At 39.4% G+C, this 20,822-nt stretch overlaps 1 protein-coding gene across 3 annotated transcripts in view; it reads left to right on the top strand.

Annotated features, from left to right (window-relative positions):
- Nucleotides 1-19,184, top strand: part of slc39a14 (solute carrier family 39 member 14) — a 39,215-nt gene extending 20,031 nt beyond the window's left edge. For 2 of the 3 annotated variants that reach the window (XM_031305618.2, XM_031305620.2), the window contains 6 exons: nt 1-140; nt 3,032-3,154; nt 13,709-13,858; nt 15,752-15,986; nt 16,110-16,294; nt 18,271-19,184. The exon at nt 1-140 is cut by the window's left edge and continues 30 nt beyond it. In XM_031305618.2, the coding sequence (XP_031161478.1) occupies nt 1-140; nt 3,032-3,154; nt 13,709-13,858; nt 15,752-15,986; nt 16,110-16,294; nt 18,271-18,423 (986 nt within the window). In that variant the 3' untranslated portion in view covers nt 18,424-19,184. The remainder of the gene's footprint in view (nt 141-3,031; nt 3,155-13,708; nt 13,859-15,751; nt 15,987-16,109; nt 16,295-18,270) is intronic. The other variant, XM_031305619.2, reaches the window with a different exon arrangement.
- Nucleotides 19,185-20,822: the final 1,638 nt, after the last annotated feature.

The following is a 20,822-nucleotide window of genomic DNA, read 5'->3' as shown; positions in this document are numbered from 1 at the left end:
TGATCTCTCTGTGTTCGCTGGTCGGGGCGAGCGTGGTGCCCTTCATGAAGAAAACCTTTTACAAGCGACTGCTGCTCTACTTCATAGCCCTGGCCATTGGCACGCTCTACTCCAACGCCCTGTTTCAGCTCATCCCAGAGGTAGTGTCGATGCTGCATTGACTCACATAGCTGCAGCTCCTTCACAGTGCAGGGTTGCTATGCAGTTTCAAGGAAGAGGATGAGTTCTTGTTGTGTATAATATTGAGCTATAGAGTGATATGCTCTAATTGGCAGCCATCTTGCCACCATCAGCATTAAAGGGGAACTATGCAGTTTTTGTAGCTTAATTTACCTTAACTGAACAGCTTCGGAGTCATTGGAATGGTTATATGACTTTTTTGGAGTTGAATGGTGGTCGTCTCGCTCCCCCCTAGCGCCTGTAAGCGGAAAAACCACCCTTGCAACTTTCGGCCGGCGAGCCGCCGGCCTCAGCGTCAGGAAGTATCGCGTGATATCAGGTCTCACTATATAACAAATTGCTTCACGGCACTGCACACATACGGCCATTCAGGAAACAGCTAACAAGGTAGCGATGGAGTTTTTCACACTATCGTCATGGCTGAGCCGGCAAAAAAGAAACCGAAAGCTAGGAAAGCATTGTCGGAGGAACAGAGAAAGAGGAAACGGCAGACTGACCGAGCGAAGTGTCAGACACAAGTAAACATCGGAGCTGCCAGAATATATCTATTCTGAAGCTGTAGGGGGAGCTCTATAGAGAAACCTGCAAGCAAAAAGCAAGAAAACAGCGAAGAAATGGCCAAAACTGCATTGCGCCCCTTTAAGTGAATTAAGGAACGAGCAAAACTCGGAACTATAATATAAAAAAAAAAAAAAAAAAAGTAGGGATGTCCCGATCAGGTTTTTTTGCCCTCGAGTCCGAGTCCGAGTCATTTGATTTTGAGTATCTACCGATACCGAGTCCCGATCCGATACTTCTATAATAATTCAACTTTATAATACCTCCAGACCGCAGACATACTCGCGCTTTCCGCTTCAAGCTGCTTCCGTGTTCTACTTTGCCGGCACTTAACCAATAGCGTCTCTGCAACAAAGTGATGTCATGCCGCACGCGTTGCTGTTTCTGTGTGGAGTCAAAAGGGTCTAACTCTGTGCCACTGCATAACTATAGATGTGTTAAAAAATAATGAGAATATATATACATATATATCCGAGTCCTGATCGGGAGGTAACGTCCGATTCCGATCGAGTCTGAAACCACGTGATCGGGCCCGATTTCCGATCACGTGATCGGATCTGGACATCCCTAAAAAAAAGAAAATGCATAGTAATCCTTGTCACTGGAAATTACGGGTGTATTTGTGATTGATGTTAAAGCATAGATCAGCCACTCTACTTGCCTCACATTTCAAATAAGAGGAATTCAAAAAGCAGCATTTACAAAGCAAATTAAGGGTAAATTATGATATTATTTATCATATTTGGGAAATACTTCAAAAAAGCAAGTCTTGACTGACTCATATGTAGCGGTGGTCGATATTAAATCTAATACGGTCCTGCAATGAATTGTAACTTTGTGAAGGTTTTAATGTTCAGTTTTCATTGATTATAATAAGGTTGGACAAAATAATAGAAACACCTGTCTGCGTTATGCAATACAATTACACAGCAGCACAAACTGCAGCCTCCAAAATGATCATGCAGTTGAGTCGACAACTCCCAAAACTATACTAACCTAACTCCTATAACCTTCACATTAGTTTTAGCTAAGTTTACCTAATAAACTGGAAACTGAGTGTTTGTTTATTGTGATTCACGGAATTTAATTGGAAACATTTTTAGAGATCAAAATAACCAGACGAGAATTATTGAACTAAATAGCTTACAGATTAAAGTGTCTTTATTAGAGTGATGCAAGGATTAAGGAACTGCAAACATTTTAAAAAAAAATCATGCGCCTTTGATTTGCAGCATTGCCAGTGATATGTAATACAACCAATATGTTAAAGGGATACTTGCCTTTTGAAAGAATGCCGTAATGCTCAAGGATGTCTTAAATTTAGTGATTTTAAAACGGTTTTAGATCGGTTTCAAAACATTGTGAAGCTGTTCGTCAGCTTTTTTACCAAACCCACACACTACCAGTTACAAAAATAAAAACACTGACTACATTTACATGCACATAAGAAACCAGGTTATTAAAAGGAATCAGGTCAGTAATCAGTTTTCTCCCCTACAACAAAGCTGACATATTTTAAGTAAATTGGTATATGATATCTAATATTTACTCTCATTAATACATGTAGGTGTCTCATTTACATTAGGTTAAATAAGTTGGGTTATTATATATAATATATATTAAGGAAGCTTAGGTGCATGTCAACACACTGACTTTTAAAGTCAGGGCATACTTTCAGAGTGGCATAGTCCACAAATACAAGCACATGTTTATTAAATGCTCTTTTTTAAATGCTATCTAGACGGTGTACACACCCATCATGGCCAGGTTTACAGCGGCCGTATAATTCATTGCATCAAGAAAAAAACAGTTGTATACCTCAGAGCTGAAGTGGTTTTATTTATGGGAGGTTTGTGTCTACGGGATGGGGGGATGAGTACATACATAATTGAATCTGTCTCAGATGAGAAGCTACTGTGAAATATCTCTGCAATATCTTAAACCGTATAAGCTCTAGTTGATGTTATTGTTTAGTTTGTTCATCAGCCGGCCCTGACAGTGAATATAAACGTGAGAAAACGTTTTTTTTTTCACTCTTTGCCAAAAATGAAAGTACACTCTTTGTTTTTTGACAGCTGACTAAGCAGCCTAGACTCACTTAGAGTTCAAAACAAGCAATTCACCAACCACCAAATGTTCACTCTAAAAAAAAAAATTACATTTGATAGTTGTTTCAAATAACACCATATTTCAAAAATATGCACATCGAGTGATGTCAGGCAGTAATGATGTAATAACAGCTACTATAAATATTCATCACAAGCTAACACCATCTTTTTTCCTGCCATGGTAGGCCTTTGGTTTTGACCCCATGGTGGATTTCTACGTGTCCAAATCTGCGGTGGTGTTCGCAGGCTTTTACCTCTTCTTCTTCACTGAAAAGGTCCTCAGAGTGCTTCTCAAACAGAAAAACGGAGTGAGTACATACATAGCAAGAATGATGTGATCTATATTGTTTTATTGTTAGATACAGGTGGTGGGAAATTGGCAAAAATTATAATAACACGCATATCCATAAGGGAAATGAGTAGCATTAAAATGTGTCAACTTTGCAAGGGTCCCTCTATGATTACTTTTATATATTATATGAAAGCTGTCAAAGCAGCTTAAGACCAAAGAAGCCAGAAGTTGGTGCTCAAAATCAAACTGAATGTACAATAATCACATGAACCTTTTTTGCAAATTAGGTATTTTATCAGTTAATTTTATTATCCGCAATATGATGTATGGCATTTGGTTTTATACAAATATGTCCTACTTAAAACAAAGAATGCCTTCAAATGTAAACATATTTAGTTGATATTCCACTCATGACATTTTAATTAGGGATGCACCGATCCGACTTTTTCAGTCCCGATACCGATGCCAGGGCTTTGTGTATCTGTCGATACCCGATACCGATCCGATACTGTTGTTGAATTAATAATAAACTGTATACCTATTGCACCTTATACCTTCCTTCCACCATGTGGAAGAGACTAAAGGCACCAGACTTTCCTAACTAAACATTACTTTCCTAAGACAAAAAACATAGATGTAATGTATTGAATTCTTATTTATTTGTTATTTAAAAAACAATTGTGCATTCAAATCGAAAATATAATGTAATCAAACTTCTTAAAATTAATTTAAATAAATAACAATAATGGGCCTTTATATAGGTTTATAATGGCTTATTCTACTGTCAGGAGTAGGCTACATAGAATATTACAAAAACATTTTAATGTCATCATGTTTACTAAAAGCTTTGATTACTAAACGGTTTGCTTGGCTCATCAACATTATACAATAACGTTATATGAAGGAGAATCCATGAAACAGGCTACAGAATCTAAACTAGTTTTTTTCTGCAAACTGCAAAGTAGTAAAATAAACTCAAATCGAATGAATACACATACAAACAACTTTAACATTGTTTCCCTTTCAAAACAAAATAGTTGTAAGCTAGTTGTATAAACATTACCTTGGCCACAGGTAAGTTAGGTTGTAGTGTGCGACTGAGCGTAGCTCCGCTGTCAGCCTCCTTCGCTGTTTGAATAATGTTAGTAGGTTGGCGGACGTATTTCAGCGAGGCAAGGCATCTTAAATCCAGTCTTTTAATCATTGCTCTGAACCCGTCTTTCTCAACGGTCTGTAGCGGGACCGTAGTTGGATTGCGTTCATAATATTGCTCTGCTGCATGCTTGAAGCAAAGCCGGTCTACGGAAAGCCGTTCCACTCCCTATTCAGCCCCATTGTACCAAATTTGGTTGCAGTTCCACCAGAGTTCCACTGGGGGTGATCGCAGTCCAATGCAAAATGAATGGGACTCTATGGAGCTAGACGGCTAAATTTGCCTCTTTCGCCCGATTGTCGTTGAGAAATCTCAGATTTGATTGTAGTTTTTGCAAGTTCAACATGATTTATAGGTCGAAAGTTGAATGAACGAGTTCTTATGTCCTTTCGATTTCTTACAGATTGTGTCGTTGTTGCCCATAACACGCTAGCATTCTGTTAATGAATGCTGATTGGTCAGTGAAGGACTGATTACGATCAGAGATCCCGCTTGACGGCATCCGAAGCAGAACCAGAATGTCAGAGTGAATATTTCGGCGTGGTCTTTAAAACATTAGCAAACCTCTTTCTAGCACGTGTATTGACAGGGAGAGTCTAATCTGTCAGCTGTGTTGTCGATGCCTCAAGAGAGAAAAAGGAAGTGACTCAGAGCTTGTTGTAAAGCAGTATCTCTGGCCGTATATGTGTATGACGTCATTGACATTTTAAAAGGCTTTTTAGAACAAAAAAGCGACTTTAAAAAAATCTAACTCCAAGCAGTGTGTATTTTCTTAGCCTCCCCTTTCGAATGCAACATTCAAATTACTAGACAAAAAATTATATCCTGAGAAAAGTAGATTTTGAGGGATATAGCTCCATAGAGTCCCATTCATTCTGCACTGGCCTGTGAGCGCCCCAAGTGGAACTCTGGTGGAACTGCAACCAGTTCAGAAGCCGGAAGTAACGAGAGAGTGGAACTTCTTCCCTTATTAGAAATTCTTTGCTTGAAGTGACATGTCTTTAACGTTAGCACGGTAACGTTAGCACGGCTGAGTAACGTTAGAGCGACGGGCAACAACAGTGGCTAAATTATGTCCGGTTTTTTAGAAACAAAAAACCTTGCAACAACAGACGGCTCCTCTCTTGAGCATACGTTTTTCTGGTGTATCTCTGGTCTTTCTTCATCCTCTAACTTTCTTCTCTGTTCTTGAATGTGCAGTAGTGACCGGAGCCTCTCCCAGCTTAACAGACTGTTATGCTACCTGGCTAGCTAGCAGCTATAATGGTACCCAACATGCCGTTCGGCGGTGTAGCTATATTTGTAAATGTAAAATTATTAGTGTTAGAAACTGTTTAAGTCACAAATTGTTATGTGCTATGGTGTTTTATCCTTTTAAAGAAAGTTAGTTGTGGGTTATTAATTGTTGTGTTATAAAGTTACTACCATGAGTGAGAAGGGTACGCAGTTAACAGGGGTCCCAGTGCTGCGACGGAGGAAAAAAAAAAAAAAAACTGGATCGGCCCGTGGATCTGTTAATTTTTCCGATCCCCGATCCAGCTATTTTGTCAATATCGGGGCCGATATTAGGGATGGGCGATACCACACTTTTAGGATTCGATACGATACCGATACTTTTTCTTGCATTTTCATCTATTTTGATACCGATACCGTTAATTTCTTATTGGCAATTTTTGTCAGTAAAAATATTATTACATTTAAGACAAATCACAAGACAAATACAGACCATTTATACAAAATGTATTATGGTCAATACATAATAAAAATTAAAATTAAAATAAATAACATAAATATGAATTAAATAGTTTTAAATATGAACAAAAACATACACATTTTCAGGCCCTTGGCTGTGTCGCTGTCGGCTGTGTCGCACATTCACTCGTCTCCTGTCACGTGACATGGGCCAGCTCAATACGCCGCCAGGTACAGGGGTGTCCCGGCACATAGTAATTTAAGTAAGTAATCTAAAACAGCTGAAAGTGATGCATACACCCCCAATTATTATTTTTTAGTTTATATCGATATTTTTTTAAGGAAATCAATGCCAAATGAGTAGCGTGAGTATATCGATCTATCGATACCACAGGATCGATATGCCCATCCCTAGCCGATATCCGATCTTAATATCGGATCGGTGCACACCTAATTTTAATTAAAACAATTTTTAAATTACAGGTACATATGTCCAGTGTTGCCAACTTAGCGACTTTGTCGCTAGATTTAGTGACTTTTCAGACCCCCTTGGCGACTTTTTTTCAAAAAAGCGACTAGCGACAAATCTGGCGACTTTCTGTAGAAAAGTCGCCAGTATTGTCCAGCGAGCATGCAAGGTATTTCTCTCCTGTAGCCGCCTTCTGTTCTGTGACAGAGGAGCAGCAGAGCAGCCTCTCCCCTCTCTCCTCATGTGCAGCAGCACAGTGCGCAGGCAGGTAGAGGGGGAGGGTGGGACAGGGTGTGCGGGTGCTGGTGTAGGTAGGAGAGACAGCGGGACGTGACGGGAGAAAGACTCCGCTGAGCTGGCCTGGCCCTGGGCAAGCCAGCCTTCTTTGAGAATTCTTTATCGATCTTTTTCCCTCCCTTTGTAGAATTAAATTCTTTTACTTCAAAGATAGGCTACCTAAGTAATAATTATGAGGTAAAACAAATTCCTGTATTGAATTTGTGATTATTTGGCTAAAGAGTTCTATTTCTTTCTATCTACCTTGCTGACACAACCACTAAGCTTTATACAAATGATTGCGTAATGACGTCAAAAATATGCAAATGAGCGTATGACGTCATCTAGCGACTTTTAGCGACTTTTGGAGCTAGTGCTAGCGACTTTCATTGGAAAAGAGTTGGCAACACTGCATATGTCTTCTCTACATGCCTTTTTTAAGATGCATTATTATAATCAGAATCAGAAATACTAATACTTATATTGATGCCTCGGGTGAAATTGAGTAAATTACAGCATCAAGATGGATGGAAGATTTGGTTAAATTAGTATTTCTTTAAATCAAATTTGGTGCAATTTTACAATTGAGCCTGAGTGAGATGTGAAAAACTGGAAAAACTTCAAGCTTAAGTGCGTAACTTTTTTATAATCATGAACGTCCGTTACATTCAAGCCATTGCCAAATGAGTTGCTTCAAAGTATTTAAGACTATCGGCTCCACAAAACTCTCTGTATTTCTCAGCATGGCTGTGTTTAGAAATTGGTGTCGTCCGGCGACTTTCGCACGCAGAAACTCGAAAAGTAAAGTTAATTATCTCTTCTCATGGAAGGCTTGTTTCATGTGGATGCACCGACAGAATTGTTGTCATTACTTAAAATTCCTCATGGGGGCGACAGAAAGTACGCACTATAGCTTTAAGTTACAATAACTGCCATTATTTAATATAAAAAGAGCTGCAAAAAACGTGCTTTAAGTTGAAGTTGACCAGCAGGGATAGGCAGAAGACATCAACACAGAATCAACATCTCTGTACCAGTCTCAACAAAACTGTACTTTGAAAACCTCACAGAGCTGGAATTTATGGCAGGTTTAAACAGCTTGTATCCAAGGTCAATGCACAAAGACACAACACGGTATGGCGAGCATTAAACCAGACATTCCAAAGCAAAGGAGAAACTAACGTTGTCTCTTGACTTTTCTGTCATTATGTTGACTAAGAGTTGACTATCAGCCCACACGTTTGACAGATCATGGAACAGTCAAGCAATATAAGACTTTTTGAATGATCATACTGAATCAGAATCATGTATTGATTTTTTTCTTCATAAATTTTTTTTTTTTTTATTCTATTTTTTCTTTATTTATTTGTCCTCTAACATTGCTTCAGGTTAATATGCCAGGCCATGTTGTTATGACGCAACCGATCATTTTCTCCGATCATTATTTGCTATGAGCACCATCATGACGCACAAATGTAATTGTTCCCTCTTGTTTTATCTGTACAGTGGCAGGTTTAACCAGTTGGACGGAAAGTTTGGGTCGGAGGCACTGTACCGTACTGCTCTCAGGAGTTAACTATATGGGAATGTATCTTATCTTGATGTAAGATAGTTATCGACTGTACATACCGTACAGTAGTAGACTAAAAATGTGACACATATTCTTACGTGTCCTTCAGAGAGGAACTGAGTGAGCTGTACCTTTGCTCAGCTGTTTACAGACTAACATCACAATGTTTTAACTCTGCTCCGCAGCACCAGGCAAAGATGCCCTCTACACTGTTTTTTACACATTTCTAGTAGACTGTCCTCACTTTAGTGATTGTCCTGACAAACAACAAAGGCTTAAAACATTATAAAAATAAAAATAATCTAAAAAATAAAATAAGCATTGAACACGCAATAGTACTTAAAATCATCGATTACTTTGACTGTATAAACAGCAACTGTAAATGGGCTGTAGACAAGATTTACTGGTTGCGTCAATTGTTTTTTGTTTGTGTGTTTTCTTTTTGATTAATGTCTATCCCATCTTGTCCAAAAAATGGTGACACCCTGCATATTTGTATTGAATTCATGCATCTATGAAGGTTTTTTGTTTTAATTATTCATGGTTTTCTTTAAGTGCTGTCTCGCATCCTGATTTTTCCCCATACATGGCGTATTGTATCATGACTGTGATGTTATCTGATAAGTTGGCGTGTGTGTGTGTGTGTGTGTGTGTGTGTGTGTGTGTGTGTGTGTATTTCAAAGTTATCTATATGAAATGGACAGTGTACTGTTCTAGTGTGGGTAGTTTTTTGGCTCTAAGCCACTTGTCAACTGTGCATGCCCTGCCTATTTACCTAAGTGCAGTAAGGCAAGGCAAGGCATCTTTATTAGTATAGCACATTTCAGCAACTGGGCAATTCAAAGTGCTTTACATAAAACATTAAAGAGCAGTTAAAAACGATGAAAAAATTAGAAACAGATAAATTACGAGAATAAAAGTTACAGTGCAGTATAAGGAATTAAACATTAAAGAGCAGTTAAAAACAATAAAAAAAATATAAAAACAGATACAATACGAGATTTTAGGCTGCTAGTATGGGACAATGTATAAGCCGTTGCTCTATGCACGTAATCCACCTTGCCATTCCCAGAAGGGGCCGGTCCCACCAGTCTTACTTTTTAATTCTCTTTATATGCTTATATAGATTGTCATACAGTTTCAACAATGTAACTTCAGTATAAGAAATGAACAATTATTTAAAGAAAGGCAACATCAAAAAGAAAGGTATTCAGCCTTGATTTAAAAGAACTGAGAGTTGCGGTGGACCTGCAGTTTTCTGGACCTTTCTGGGAGTTTGTTCCAGATATGTGGAGCATAAAAACTGAACGCTGCTTCTCCCTGTTTAGTTCTGACTCTGGGGACAGCACGCAGACCTGTCCTAGACGACCTGAGAGGTCTGGGTGGTTCATAGTGTAGTAGCAGATCAGAAATGTATTTCCACCCTAAACCGTTTAGTGATTTATAAACCAGCAAAAGTATTTTTAAATCAATTCTTTGAGGCACTGGAAGCCAGTGTAAAGACTTCAGAACTGGAGTGATGTGATCCACTTTCTTGGTCTTAGTGAGGACTCGAGCAGCAGCGTTCTGAATCAGCTGCAGCTGTCTGATTGATTTTCTAGGGAGACCTGTAAAGACACCATTACAGTAGTCAAGTCTACTGAAGATAAAAGCATGGACAAGTTTTTCCAAATCCCGCTGAGACTTAAGTCCTTTATTCTTAAGGTTATAATAGGCTGACTTTGTAATTGTCTTAATGTGGCTGTTGAAATTCAGGTCTGAGTCCATGACTACACCAAGATTTCTGGCTTTGTCTGTTTTTAACATTGTCATTTGAAGCTGAGTGCTGACTTTTAATCGTTCCTCTTTTGCTCCAAAAACAACCTCCACAGTTTTTTCTTCATTTCATTTAAGAAAGTTCTGGCACATCCAGTCGTTAATTTGTTCAATGCACTTAGTCAGTTTTTGTATTGGACTATAGTCCCCTGGCGATAAGGTTATGTAAATTTGTGTGTCGTCTGCATAACTATGGTAACTTATTGAGTTGTTTTCCATAATCTGAGCCAGTGGAAGCATGTAGATGTTAAACAGAAGAGGCCCCAGAACGGAGCCTTGGGGAACTCGCACGTCATATTTGTATGCTCAGATGCATAATTACCTATAGATACAAAGTAATCCCTGTTCTTTAAGTAGGATTCAAACCAGTTTAGTACTAAGCCAGAAAGGCCAACCCAGTTTTCCAATCGGTCTAGTAATATGTCATGGTCGACCATGTCAAATGCAGCACTGAGATCAAATAATACTAAGACTGAAATTTTGTCACTATCTGTGTTTAAGTGGATGTCATTAAAGACTTTGACAAGAGCCGTCTCAGTGCTGTAGTGTGGTCGAAAACCCGACTGGAAGGCATCAAAACTGTTGTTTAATGGCTCGATGGTGTTTTTTGCCTCCAACGGAGCCTTCCAGGCGGCTAACCCTAACCTTAACCCTGAACATAACCATTGCTGCGCTGCCTGGAAGGAGACGTTGGGGGCAAAAAACACCAAAGACCTGTTTAGTGACAAGAAAAGGTTGAGTTGTTGAAAACCCGCTTTTTCAATGATTTTACTTAAAAATGGAAGGTTTGATATGGGCTAAAGTTGTTCATTAGTGACGTGTCTAGATTGTTCTTTTTTAAGAGTGGCTTGATAACTGCAGTTTTTAGGGCCTGTGGGAAGATACCTGAGAGAAGAGACGTGTTTACAATCTCTAGAAGATCTGAAGCCAAACAATTCGAAACATTTTTTAAAACGCCCGTTAGTAGAATATCATGGCAACAGGAGGAGGTTTTCAGATGTTGTATAATGTCCTCCAGGTTTTTATGGTTGATCGTATGAAATTGTGTCATATTAGAATTTGTTTTGCCTGGACACTATGATAATACATATCCTGTACTTGATATGGAGGCACTGACTGTTTGTCTAATTTTCTGAATTTTGTCCTTGAAGAAGATGGCAAATTCATTGCAGGCCTTTGTGGATAAAAGTTCAGATGCTACTGGTACTGGAGGGTTTGTTAACCTATCGACAGTAGCAAACAAAGCACGTGAATTATTATTTTTTCTGGCGCTAATGTCAGAGAAGAAGCACCGCCTTGCATTCCTCAGTTCCAAATTATAAATGCGAAGTCTCTCTTTATAGGTGTTATAATGGACCTGGAGATTAGTTTTTCCACACCTACGTTCAGCTTTTCGACACTCTTTTTTTCTGTTCTTACCAGTATGACATTTCTCCATGGAGATCTTTTCTTACCAGAGACAGCTTTGACCTTAGTGGGAGCAATGGCATCAATAACATTTGTAATTTTACAATTGGAATTATCTACAAGCTCAGTGACTGAGACCCCAGAGAGGGCGGGTGTGGAGGAGAAAAGCTGAATGAATGTTTCACTGGTGTTTTCAGTGATATACCGTTTTCTGATTACCTTTGTTTGGACACTTTTGTGCACAGAGATAGTGCTGTTAAAGAAAACGCAGGAATGATCAGAGAGAGCAACATCAGCGATGGCATGGGCGGGGTAAACGGATCCTTACGGATCCTCAAAGGCATCGGGGTTGGTGAGGGGGTTTGAGGGGTGTTGGACGGGTGAAGAGGGGGGTTGAGATTTCTCGTCTCTGCTCTGTGGTCTCCCATGGTCAAATCAGTAGTGGTGTATGTAGCATTTGACAGCTGAAATACAGATCTTTTAGTCACTTTGATAAAGATACAGCACTGTTTGAAGTTCTAGATTTCACTCTTAATTCAATTCTATTTACTTACTCCTACCTAAACTCTTAGCTGCACATGTTAGTAGAGTTTTCCAGTGGGGCTAATTTCATTCACAGAAGCAACAGGGAATGTACAGTAAAGGGGGTGATTGTGGACAGTTGCTCCATCTTGTGGTTACTGTGCTTTGAGCCATATGGTCCAGCTTACTTAATTAACACATCATCCTGCTGATCCAATTACATAAGCTCTTTGACCCATATTTGCATCTATAATGCTGCTGTCAGCTTTTTTCTTTTACTGCCAAAACAGAGACAAAAAAAGCTAATTAACAACTCCCAAATCTGTCAGTGTCAAGTTATTTTTAAACTGCTTTGGGAGAAATGTTATTATGTAGTGTAGTATTGAGAGGAGAATCAGTCCACTGTAATGTCAGGGTACCTGCTCTAGTAAAGTGTTCTTGAGCAAAACACAGAATTTGTCCTGAATCCATGAGTGTTGTACTCCAACTGACCCGCCAACCTGTAACTTTGTTGAATGTGTGATGCAAGCCTAGTGAGTCACTGTCCATGCAAACTTTAATAAAGTGTCACACAGAATCTCAGACACATCTGTGGTTCTGATGGAATCATTTTGTGAAAGAATGCTGTGAATGTTAATGCAGAAGTATTGTGGGAATTGTAGTCAAATTGCAAGCCTTCATTGATAATACGGGCATTGGTTGCATTTTCATTAAACCAATCAATCAATCAATCAATCAATCAATTTTTTAACTTTCATCAACGTGCATGATTTATCATATAGCTGAGGCAAAAAAACATAGAGGCAACACAAGCATCTATCTGTTAAGGCACAGTCCCAAGAGGAAACAGTAGCAGAGGAGGCTCAAATGGGACAAAAGTAGCACAGGACATCTTGAGAAAGGTTCTAGGAAACGCTGTGCTTGTGATTAATTTTAAGTCAACTTGAGCCTAATGCCTCTCTGTTCTTCTCTTATTCATTTACTAAAGCTTAAAGTTATTTAGTAGCCTGGATGCCAGCCGAACTTAGCCCCACCCACAACATTTAAGGTCGGGAAGTTTGGTCTGGACTTGATCTGTTGGGGAGCAACTATGCTCGAACCAGAGCTGTTCGGACCAATCAAATTATCAGGGCAGGCTTTATACGATGATGGACAGATGATCAACAATACCGGAATCAACCACGTCACCAAAGAGCGCTTGGGTTGAATTTGTTTACAACAAAGATGGCTGCAATCACGTCTGTTATAGAAGATATCAACAGCGCATTAATTTTAAAAGAGGAACAGAGAACCGCGATCACTTATGTATACACATTGCCACACCCGTCCGCATGACACGGAAACTGCCGCCTCTGCCTTTGCTCTGTCGAAGCCTGCCTTTGACTTGGAGCTTCTGTGACGTCTGTCTCCGTTGCTCTGATTGGTTGTAGGTTTATCCAATTGAGTGCAGAGGCATTTTCTTTCCTGGTTCGGTTGAAACACGCCCCATAATCACAGCCCAATGGAGCAGTATCAGACTCATATTCTGACTAGAATCTGAGTATGATGACGTCAGGCTAGTTATTTAGTTTGTAAGGTAGAAAATGTAATGGATCCCTCAAAATCGTTTTTTATGAATAATGTACTATGTTTTGATCATGTTGTCTGTTCTCTCTCTGTCTCTCAGAGCCACGGCCACAGTCATTACCCCGTTACAGATGTGGAGGAGGGTGAGAAGGAGAAGCTGCAGCAGAACGGAGAAGCCAGCAGCCTGGCTCTGGGCAAGGTGGACGCTGGGGAGGGCGAGCTCATGCTCAGTCCTGCACAGACGCCACAGGTAACGGTGGGGACAGAGGATGGAGGAGAATAAGACCTTGATTTGTTTAGTTGTCATTGTTTTATGATTGTTTGTTTTTCGTAATGGAACTGGATCCTCTGCAATTTTTATTTTCGTTTTGTATTTTGTTTGATTTTAATCCCTGAGAATGAGTTCATAAAACCAGTGTCATAAAGGGACACAAGAGGGGACATTATCGTTATTATAATATTATTATTATTATAACCACATATAGATTTATTAAAAAACAATATTATGAACTCTTTTTACTTCAATAAAATAATATTTAAAAATAGCTTGATTCATAGAACTGAAAAGGTGTAATTATATGTTAATGCATGATTATTAAAGAAAAGATCAACCTATTCGATGGTGATTTAAGACGGTGGTTCCCATCCATGGGGGTTGGTCTCACTCAATGGGTCGCAAGATGATTAATTGACAGTAAAGTAATAATGATCAGATACTGAAATTGTAATTCTCAAGTTTTTTTTTTTTTTCATTTAATCTTATATAGCTTTACGTCTTCAGGCCTCTAACACTTATTCAAAAGACACAAGCTGAGAGGTTACGTGGAGAAAATCACTTTTTGGTTGAACTGCTTACTAGGGCTGCACAATATTAGGAATATATGAGAATATTTTGTTGAATATCACGATAATAATACTATTTGCGATAAATAAACAGATATTAAAGTGTATTCAGTTCTGCATTTCTGCTGCTTTCAGTATTCTGCTAAAATACAACACATTGCTTGTTGTATTTTAAACAAATGAAAGGGAATCATTTCCAACATTATTTTATTGAACAAATTGAACATTGGATTGAATTTTGACGGTTCACTAAAAAAAGAATGACTGTTACAATTTAAAGTGCAGTCAGTTTTCTGCTGATATGAGTGTGAGAGTGTCTTTCGCGATATGTTGCACCCTTTCTTTTAGTTGATATTGCGATGACGATAAAAAAATGATATATTGTGCAATCCTGCTGCTTACATTTCATAGACTTATTCAACCTGTGGCGAGGGATCAGCGTAAAAAGGTTGGGAACCACCTATTTAACACTAGAAGTGTCGGAATTCCATAACTACTAGAACTGCCGTGAGCGGTCATTTTGACCGCCAGATTCCAAACTCTATAATCTCTCATGATAAATACCTAATTGCGATATTGTATTATGTATTGTGTTAGGATATCTTTAGAAAAACGTAATAACACAGAAATGTACATTTTAACGAGTTTAATTATACATTTCAGTAGTAATACGTGTTTCAATAATTCATATCATGGCATAGTAAACCGAGCGAGCACAGAGCACAGAGCGAGCGCCCGGTGTTTGCCTTCTGATTCAGAACAGAGTCCATCTATGCCATAGTAGCCTACGTTACCGACTCTGGCTTTGCCTTCGGCCCATCGTTGATGCCCACACTTGTTACTTGAGACCGCTAGTTACGTTTCTCTGACAGAGATCTTCAACCGCGCGAAAAATTTAAAACAATACCGTGATAATCCGAGCGCTCAATATGACCGTGTATGGCCGAAATAGGTAAAAGTGATTGTATTTTCTTTGCCTTTTGTGTAATGTATATAAAAACAATTTTAAATTAAAATACAGACTCTTTTAGGAAAAGTCAGGCAGCAGCAGGATTGTATTTTTTTATTCAGCAAAGTTATTACACATAAATTTCAAAACGGTCAAAATGACCGTCATGGCCGTTCTAGTGTTAAGATGCACCTGGAAATTCATGCAAAAATTATAATAAATAGTTCTTCAAATTCTGTGTTCGTAGCCTAATTACCAGCTGAATTAAGAAACATGATGATGTAGTATTTGTATATTGCTGCTCTGCCCACACGTATTTACGTAATGGGTGTCCCTCACTGTTCATCCCAGGAGTCCCAGAGCCCAGACAGTGGGGGGCGGCCCAGTACCAGACGCGGTGGCTGCTATTGGCTGAAGGGGACGGCCTACTCTGACATTGGCACGCTGGCCTGGATGATCACATTGAGTGATGGCCTGCACAACTTTATCGACGGCTTGGCCATCGGCGCCTCCTTCACTGCCTCGGTCTTCCAGGGCGTCAGTACCTCCGTGGCCATCCTGTGTGAGGAGTTCCCCCACGAGCTCGGTGAGTCGAGATGAGATTTGAGCCAGATGTTTTCTAATGGCTTCTGCCTTGAGTGTCTACCGGTCTTCAAGTCTCACCTGATACATTGTTTTTCTCTTTATGTCGTTCTCTTTCTGTTACCAGGAGACTTTGTGATCCTGCTGAATGCTGGCATGAGCATACAGCAGGCTCTGTTCTTTAACTTCCTGTCGGCTTGTTGCTGTTACCTGGGCATGGGCTTTGGCATCCTGGCCGGCAACAGCTTCTCCCCCAACTGGATCTTTGCCCTGGCAGGGGGAATGTTCCTCTACATCGCTCTGGCAGACATGGTCAGTGTTTGGGGAAAAGTGATGTTGTAAGGGTGGATGTGTTCTTGTGAGGGGTCTCGTTAGACATAAGCAGACTTGAAGAACCTTCCTTTAAGAACTTGTTACAAGAAGATATTTAACACTAATTTCACACACTGGAAGAGGCCATTTATAGTCGGGAAAGGTATGTCACATCATGCATTTAGTTGATTACTGTATATTAAGAAGAAAAATATGTCATCAAACAATTAAATTGATTCAGAAATTGAAGGTTTATTGCCAGCAGTAAATGTTATTTTTCAAATTGTTCCTTATTTATTTGGTGAGTAAAATAGGCATTATTAAACTTTGAAGTTTCAATTCAATTTTTCAAATCAATTTTATTTTTAGTATCAAATCATAACAAGTTATCTCGAGACACTTTACAGATAGAGTAGGTCTAGACCACACTCTATAATTTACAAAGACCCAACAAGTTACCTAACAAGACAGGGGAAAAGGGTGGTTTTATAAATGTAGTTTGTACGTAATTATCGTTACAGTACAGTATAATACAGTATCTCCACTGTGTCAGGCATAGTACAGTAAATCCATATTCATGTCTTCACACACATATGAAAGAAGACTTATTTAGGAGGTAAATCAAAGGCAAGTCTTCATCAGGGTCAGGCCACAAGCTGGAATATGTTGGTCTAACAATAAACTTTTTCATAATACTACAAGTGTTGCAAGAGATTTACCCCATCAGACTTTTTTCCCTTCTTCATGCACTTTGGAATTAGATAAAGTTTTGCCAGAAATCCCGACTCTGCTTCTAGAAGATATATTTACATACAATTACATAAATTAAAGAAAGTACCCCTGAAAACTAATGGGAGAAATGTACTGTACTGATCTGTACACTGATTGCCAGTAGGTGTGTTTTATGTCACTTTTCAGGACAGATCCTTAACCTGCAGTTAAATTAAAAGTGTGCAACTAAACTGACTTTACTTAAAGACACACTCCAGCAATTTATTATTGCACCACCTCAGTAAAGTAGTAAGATCCTCCTGACTATCCGGTCCATATTATTGGTCAAGCTACAAAATCACTCCCAATTAAGCTTTTGTTTTACCCTCACTGCCTGGTAAATCCCCACGTCTTTCTAACGCCTAATGCAGTTTTTCGGTTAAAAATGTGTAGCTGAGATACCCAGATGATGTCACTTGCGTAATTTTCTTAGATTTGACAAAGCTCCTCCAGAGCCTGAAGACATAAACAACTGATTTCACAGGCTGTGCAGCAGTCCACGTCTAGTAAATTGACTTTGTTGAATCAGTGAAGGGCCCCTTTAATGTGAAAGAGAGTCATGAGAGTCTGAGAAGGACGGTGCATGCCTACTAATTAGGCCTGCATGATAAATCGTTATAAAATCGCGATCTCGATTCACCCTTGTTCCCGATTTAATTTTTAAATAACTTTAATAACGAATAAATATAATAATATTAATAATAAAATAACGATTTTCTTTTTTTTTTTTTTTTCTCCTTCAATTAATGTATTGAAAGCATTTGACATTGACATGTTTTAATTATGTTAAGACATGTTCAAGGAGTTCAGATAGAGCCTGTATCAGGGCCATATTTAGTTCAATGTGTTATATGTCACTATTTTTGGTAGCCTACCATACTTAAATGGCCAGTATGTACTTTATTTTCTTTATTCATTGAAGCCTCTATGTCCAGGCTTGTGGTGATGCACAATGTGCTATAGGTGCCAAAATCAATCTGTTTGGTACTGCCAATTTGTTTTGTTTTGTCATGGTTCATGTGTGCAATAAACACTACACTTCGTGAGAAAAAAATCGTGGCAGAGAATCGTGATACCAATTCTAAGCTAAAAAATCATGATTTATAGTTTTTCACCGAATTGTGCAGGCCTACTACTAAATGGACTTTCCCTCGTTATAGAGAAGTTTAAAAAAGGTCTTTCTCCCTCTGTTTTTTGCTTCTCAGTTTCCAGAGATGAATGAGGTGAGTCGTGAGGAAGAGGACGCGGGTGGCAGCAGCTTCCTCCTCACCTTTGCCATCCAGAATGCCGGCCTGCTGACGGGCTTCGCCATCATGCTCCTCCTCACCATGTACTCTGGACAGATACAGCTGGGCTAGCACTGGACTCCTCTGGAACCAACATCAGCTCTGACCAGTGAAATGAAACTGAGCTGGTTTGTGATGGTGTAAACTGCAAGCCCAAAGAGGAGGGAACTTTTTCTCTCTTTATCTTTCTCCCATCCTCTGTTTTCAGGACCCTTGGAGTTTCAGTAGTTTGGCTGCTGTGCGGCAGGTACGCACACCTCCTTTTTTTCAAAAAAAATAACAGCCGTTTATTCAGAGTTCCTACATGCAGTAGATCCCAGACCGAGGGGGTGGAGGCCTTCTTTTTCATGTTTTATCCACCTTTTCCTGACAGCTGCTCCCTTTTAACAGTCTAGAAATATCAACTGAAGCTGCGATCAGCCTGCAGAGACGAGACTTCCGAACTGACGTGCAATACTCACCCAGTCACTCAAACTTTTCTCTATTTTCCAGACTACTGATACACTATAGCCATTTTGGCTCCTGCTCTTCTTTATCCTCCCCATCGTCCTTCCCTCTGTGAATGTCATTTTGAGCCTCAACTGTTGGGATTCAGTAGATGCAGAGTATTTAGATCACTAATCCTCTGTGCCCACAACTTTCTGTTCCAGACTTTAACCCCCGTCCTCTTCCCTTTTTTCATTACATACCAAAAACGAATCATTAAGGACCTGACCTAGAATTTTAATCAATTGTCAACATCAAACTGACTTCCTGCTGTACTTTGTTGTTTGTTTATTGATGTTATATTTTTTTATATACATGATAAAACATAAAATCGGACTTTTGAAGACCAAAAATGGGCAGACCATTGGGAATGCTGAAGGGCTACACAGTGACGTGTGGAAGGGCAATCTTTATTTCTCCTCAGTACGGCCTTGTATACATCTTCGGCATGCAGTTAGAAATCTTAAATGAAGCCTGGGTCAGCTATTTAAAGCGAAATAAGGTCAAGAGTTTGATATTAGTGGTTTCAGATCAGACGCAATAACACTCAGCGTCCACAGCAGCATTTCTCCATATAGTTTACCATCTGTGCCCTTCATTAATATAGCATTGAATAGTTTTTATTCCTTGCATTCTTGAACTCAAAGTGCAAATCTTTGGTCTTCGCACATCCCACAGACTATTTTTCCCAGAATTATCTATTCTTTTATTGTACAGTAATAGTTTGAACAGAATACTGTAAGCTATATCACATATACATGCACATCTTGCCTACTTTTCTGTGACCTTATCAATATTAAATTACATAATAATGATAGGAAAATGAAGTTATATACTGTATCTAGTTAGGTTGTTATGACAAACCCTCTGATTCTCTGAGATACTATGTGGCCAAAAGTATGTGGACATGCTTATTTATATGCACTTTTGGTGTAGGGGTTGTTTTTCATGGTTTGCGATAGCCCTAGTCTGTTACTCTCAAATACGTCACAGAGCTAATGTAAACATCCATTTTTCTGAAAAAATAAATACCTGGTGATCTTTGAAAGACCCAGAATATCATTTGATAACACTGATCGCAGTTCTGAAGATTCTTATTGAATCCTTAAAGACTACGTGAAAAAATGTTCTGTCTGCTGCAAGATAAAAAAAAAAAAAAAATCTTGTTTACCAAGTTAAGGTAAAGGTACTTATTTTCATACACATACTGTACATGTAGCGAAATTCATTCTCTGCAGTGGGCAGCCATTTACAGCACCCAGGGACCAACTCCAGATCTGAGCCAGTGCCTTGATCAAGTACCCTGGAAATCCAGAGTTCTCGCAAAAGCACAATTTGAGTTTGCTCAGCGAGTCACCCTGGCATTGAGTAACGATGCTCATTAACCATGCCATTGTAGCCGAGCTGCACCAATCACATCGGTGTATCTGATATAGGCGGGCCAGAGGCGAGCTAAACAGATGACAACAGTTTAATCTACCAGTTAGCTCCGCAGGTAGCTAAGCGTATGGGGCTCTGGATACGTCACGCCGTGTAATGTTGTGATTGGTCGTAGTGTTGTCCAATTGTGTGCAGTGAGATTTTCAAATGCATGCTTGGTGCCGCCCCTTAAGTTGGGCCATTTTCATTACTCAGTGCCAGACCCTTAATCTTTTGGATTTGGGTCTGGATTTCCAGGCCATTGATCAAGGGCACTGACTGGAGAACCTAGTGCATGTTTTTTGATGGTGGGGCAAACCGGAGCATCCGGAGGAAACCCACGTAAACACGGGGAGAACATACAAACTCCATACAGAAAGGCCCGGAACGACCTGGATTCAAACCCAGAACCTTCTTGCTGTTGGGCCACCATGCTGCAGCAGAAGCTCGGGCTGAGTTTGGGTTACACTTCTTATTTCCAATAAAGAGAAATCATCAGAGCTGCAACTATTAGTCAATCAACAACAAATAAAATGGCTACCAATTATTTTTTTAAGCCCAAAAGC

This window comes from Sander lucioperca, chromosome 2 (assembly GCF_008315115.2).
Source record: "Sander lucioperca isolate FBNREF2018 chromosome 2, SLUC_FBN_1.2, whole genome shotgun sequence".
Lineage (NCBI taxonomy): Eukaryota > Metazoa > Chordata > Actinopteri > Perciformes > Percidae > Sander > Sander lucioperca.
Note: the sequence above shows the minus strand (reverse complement) of the source record. Positions and strands in the feature narration are given on the sequence as shown.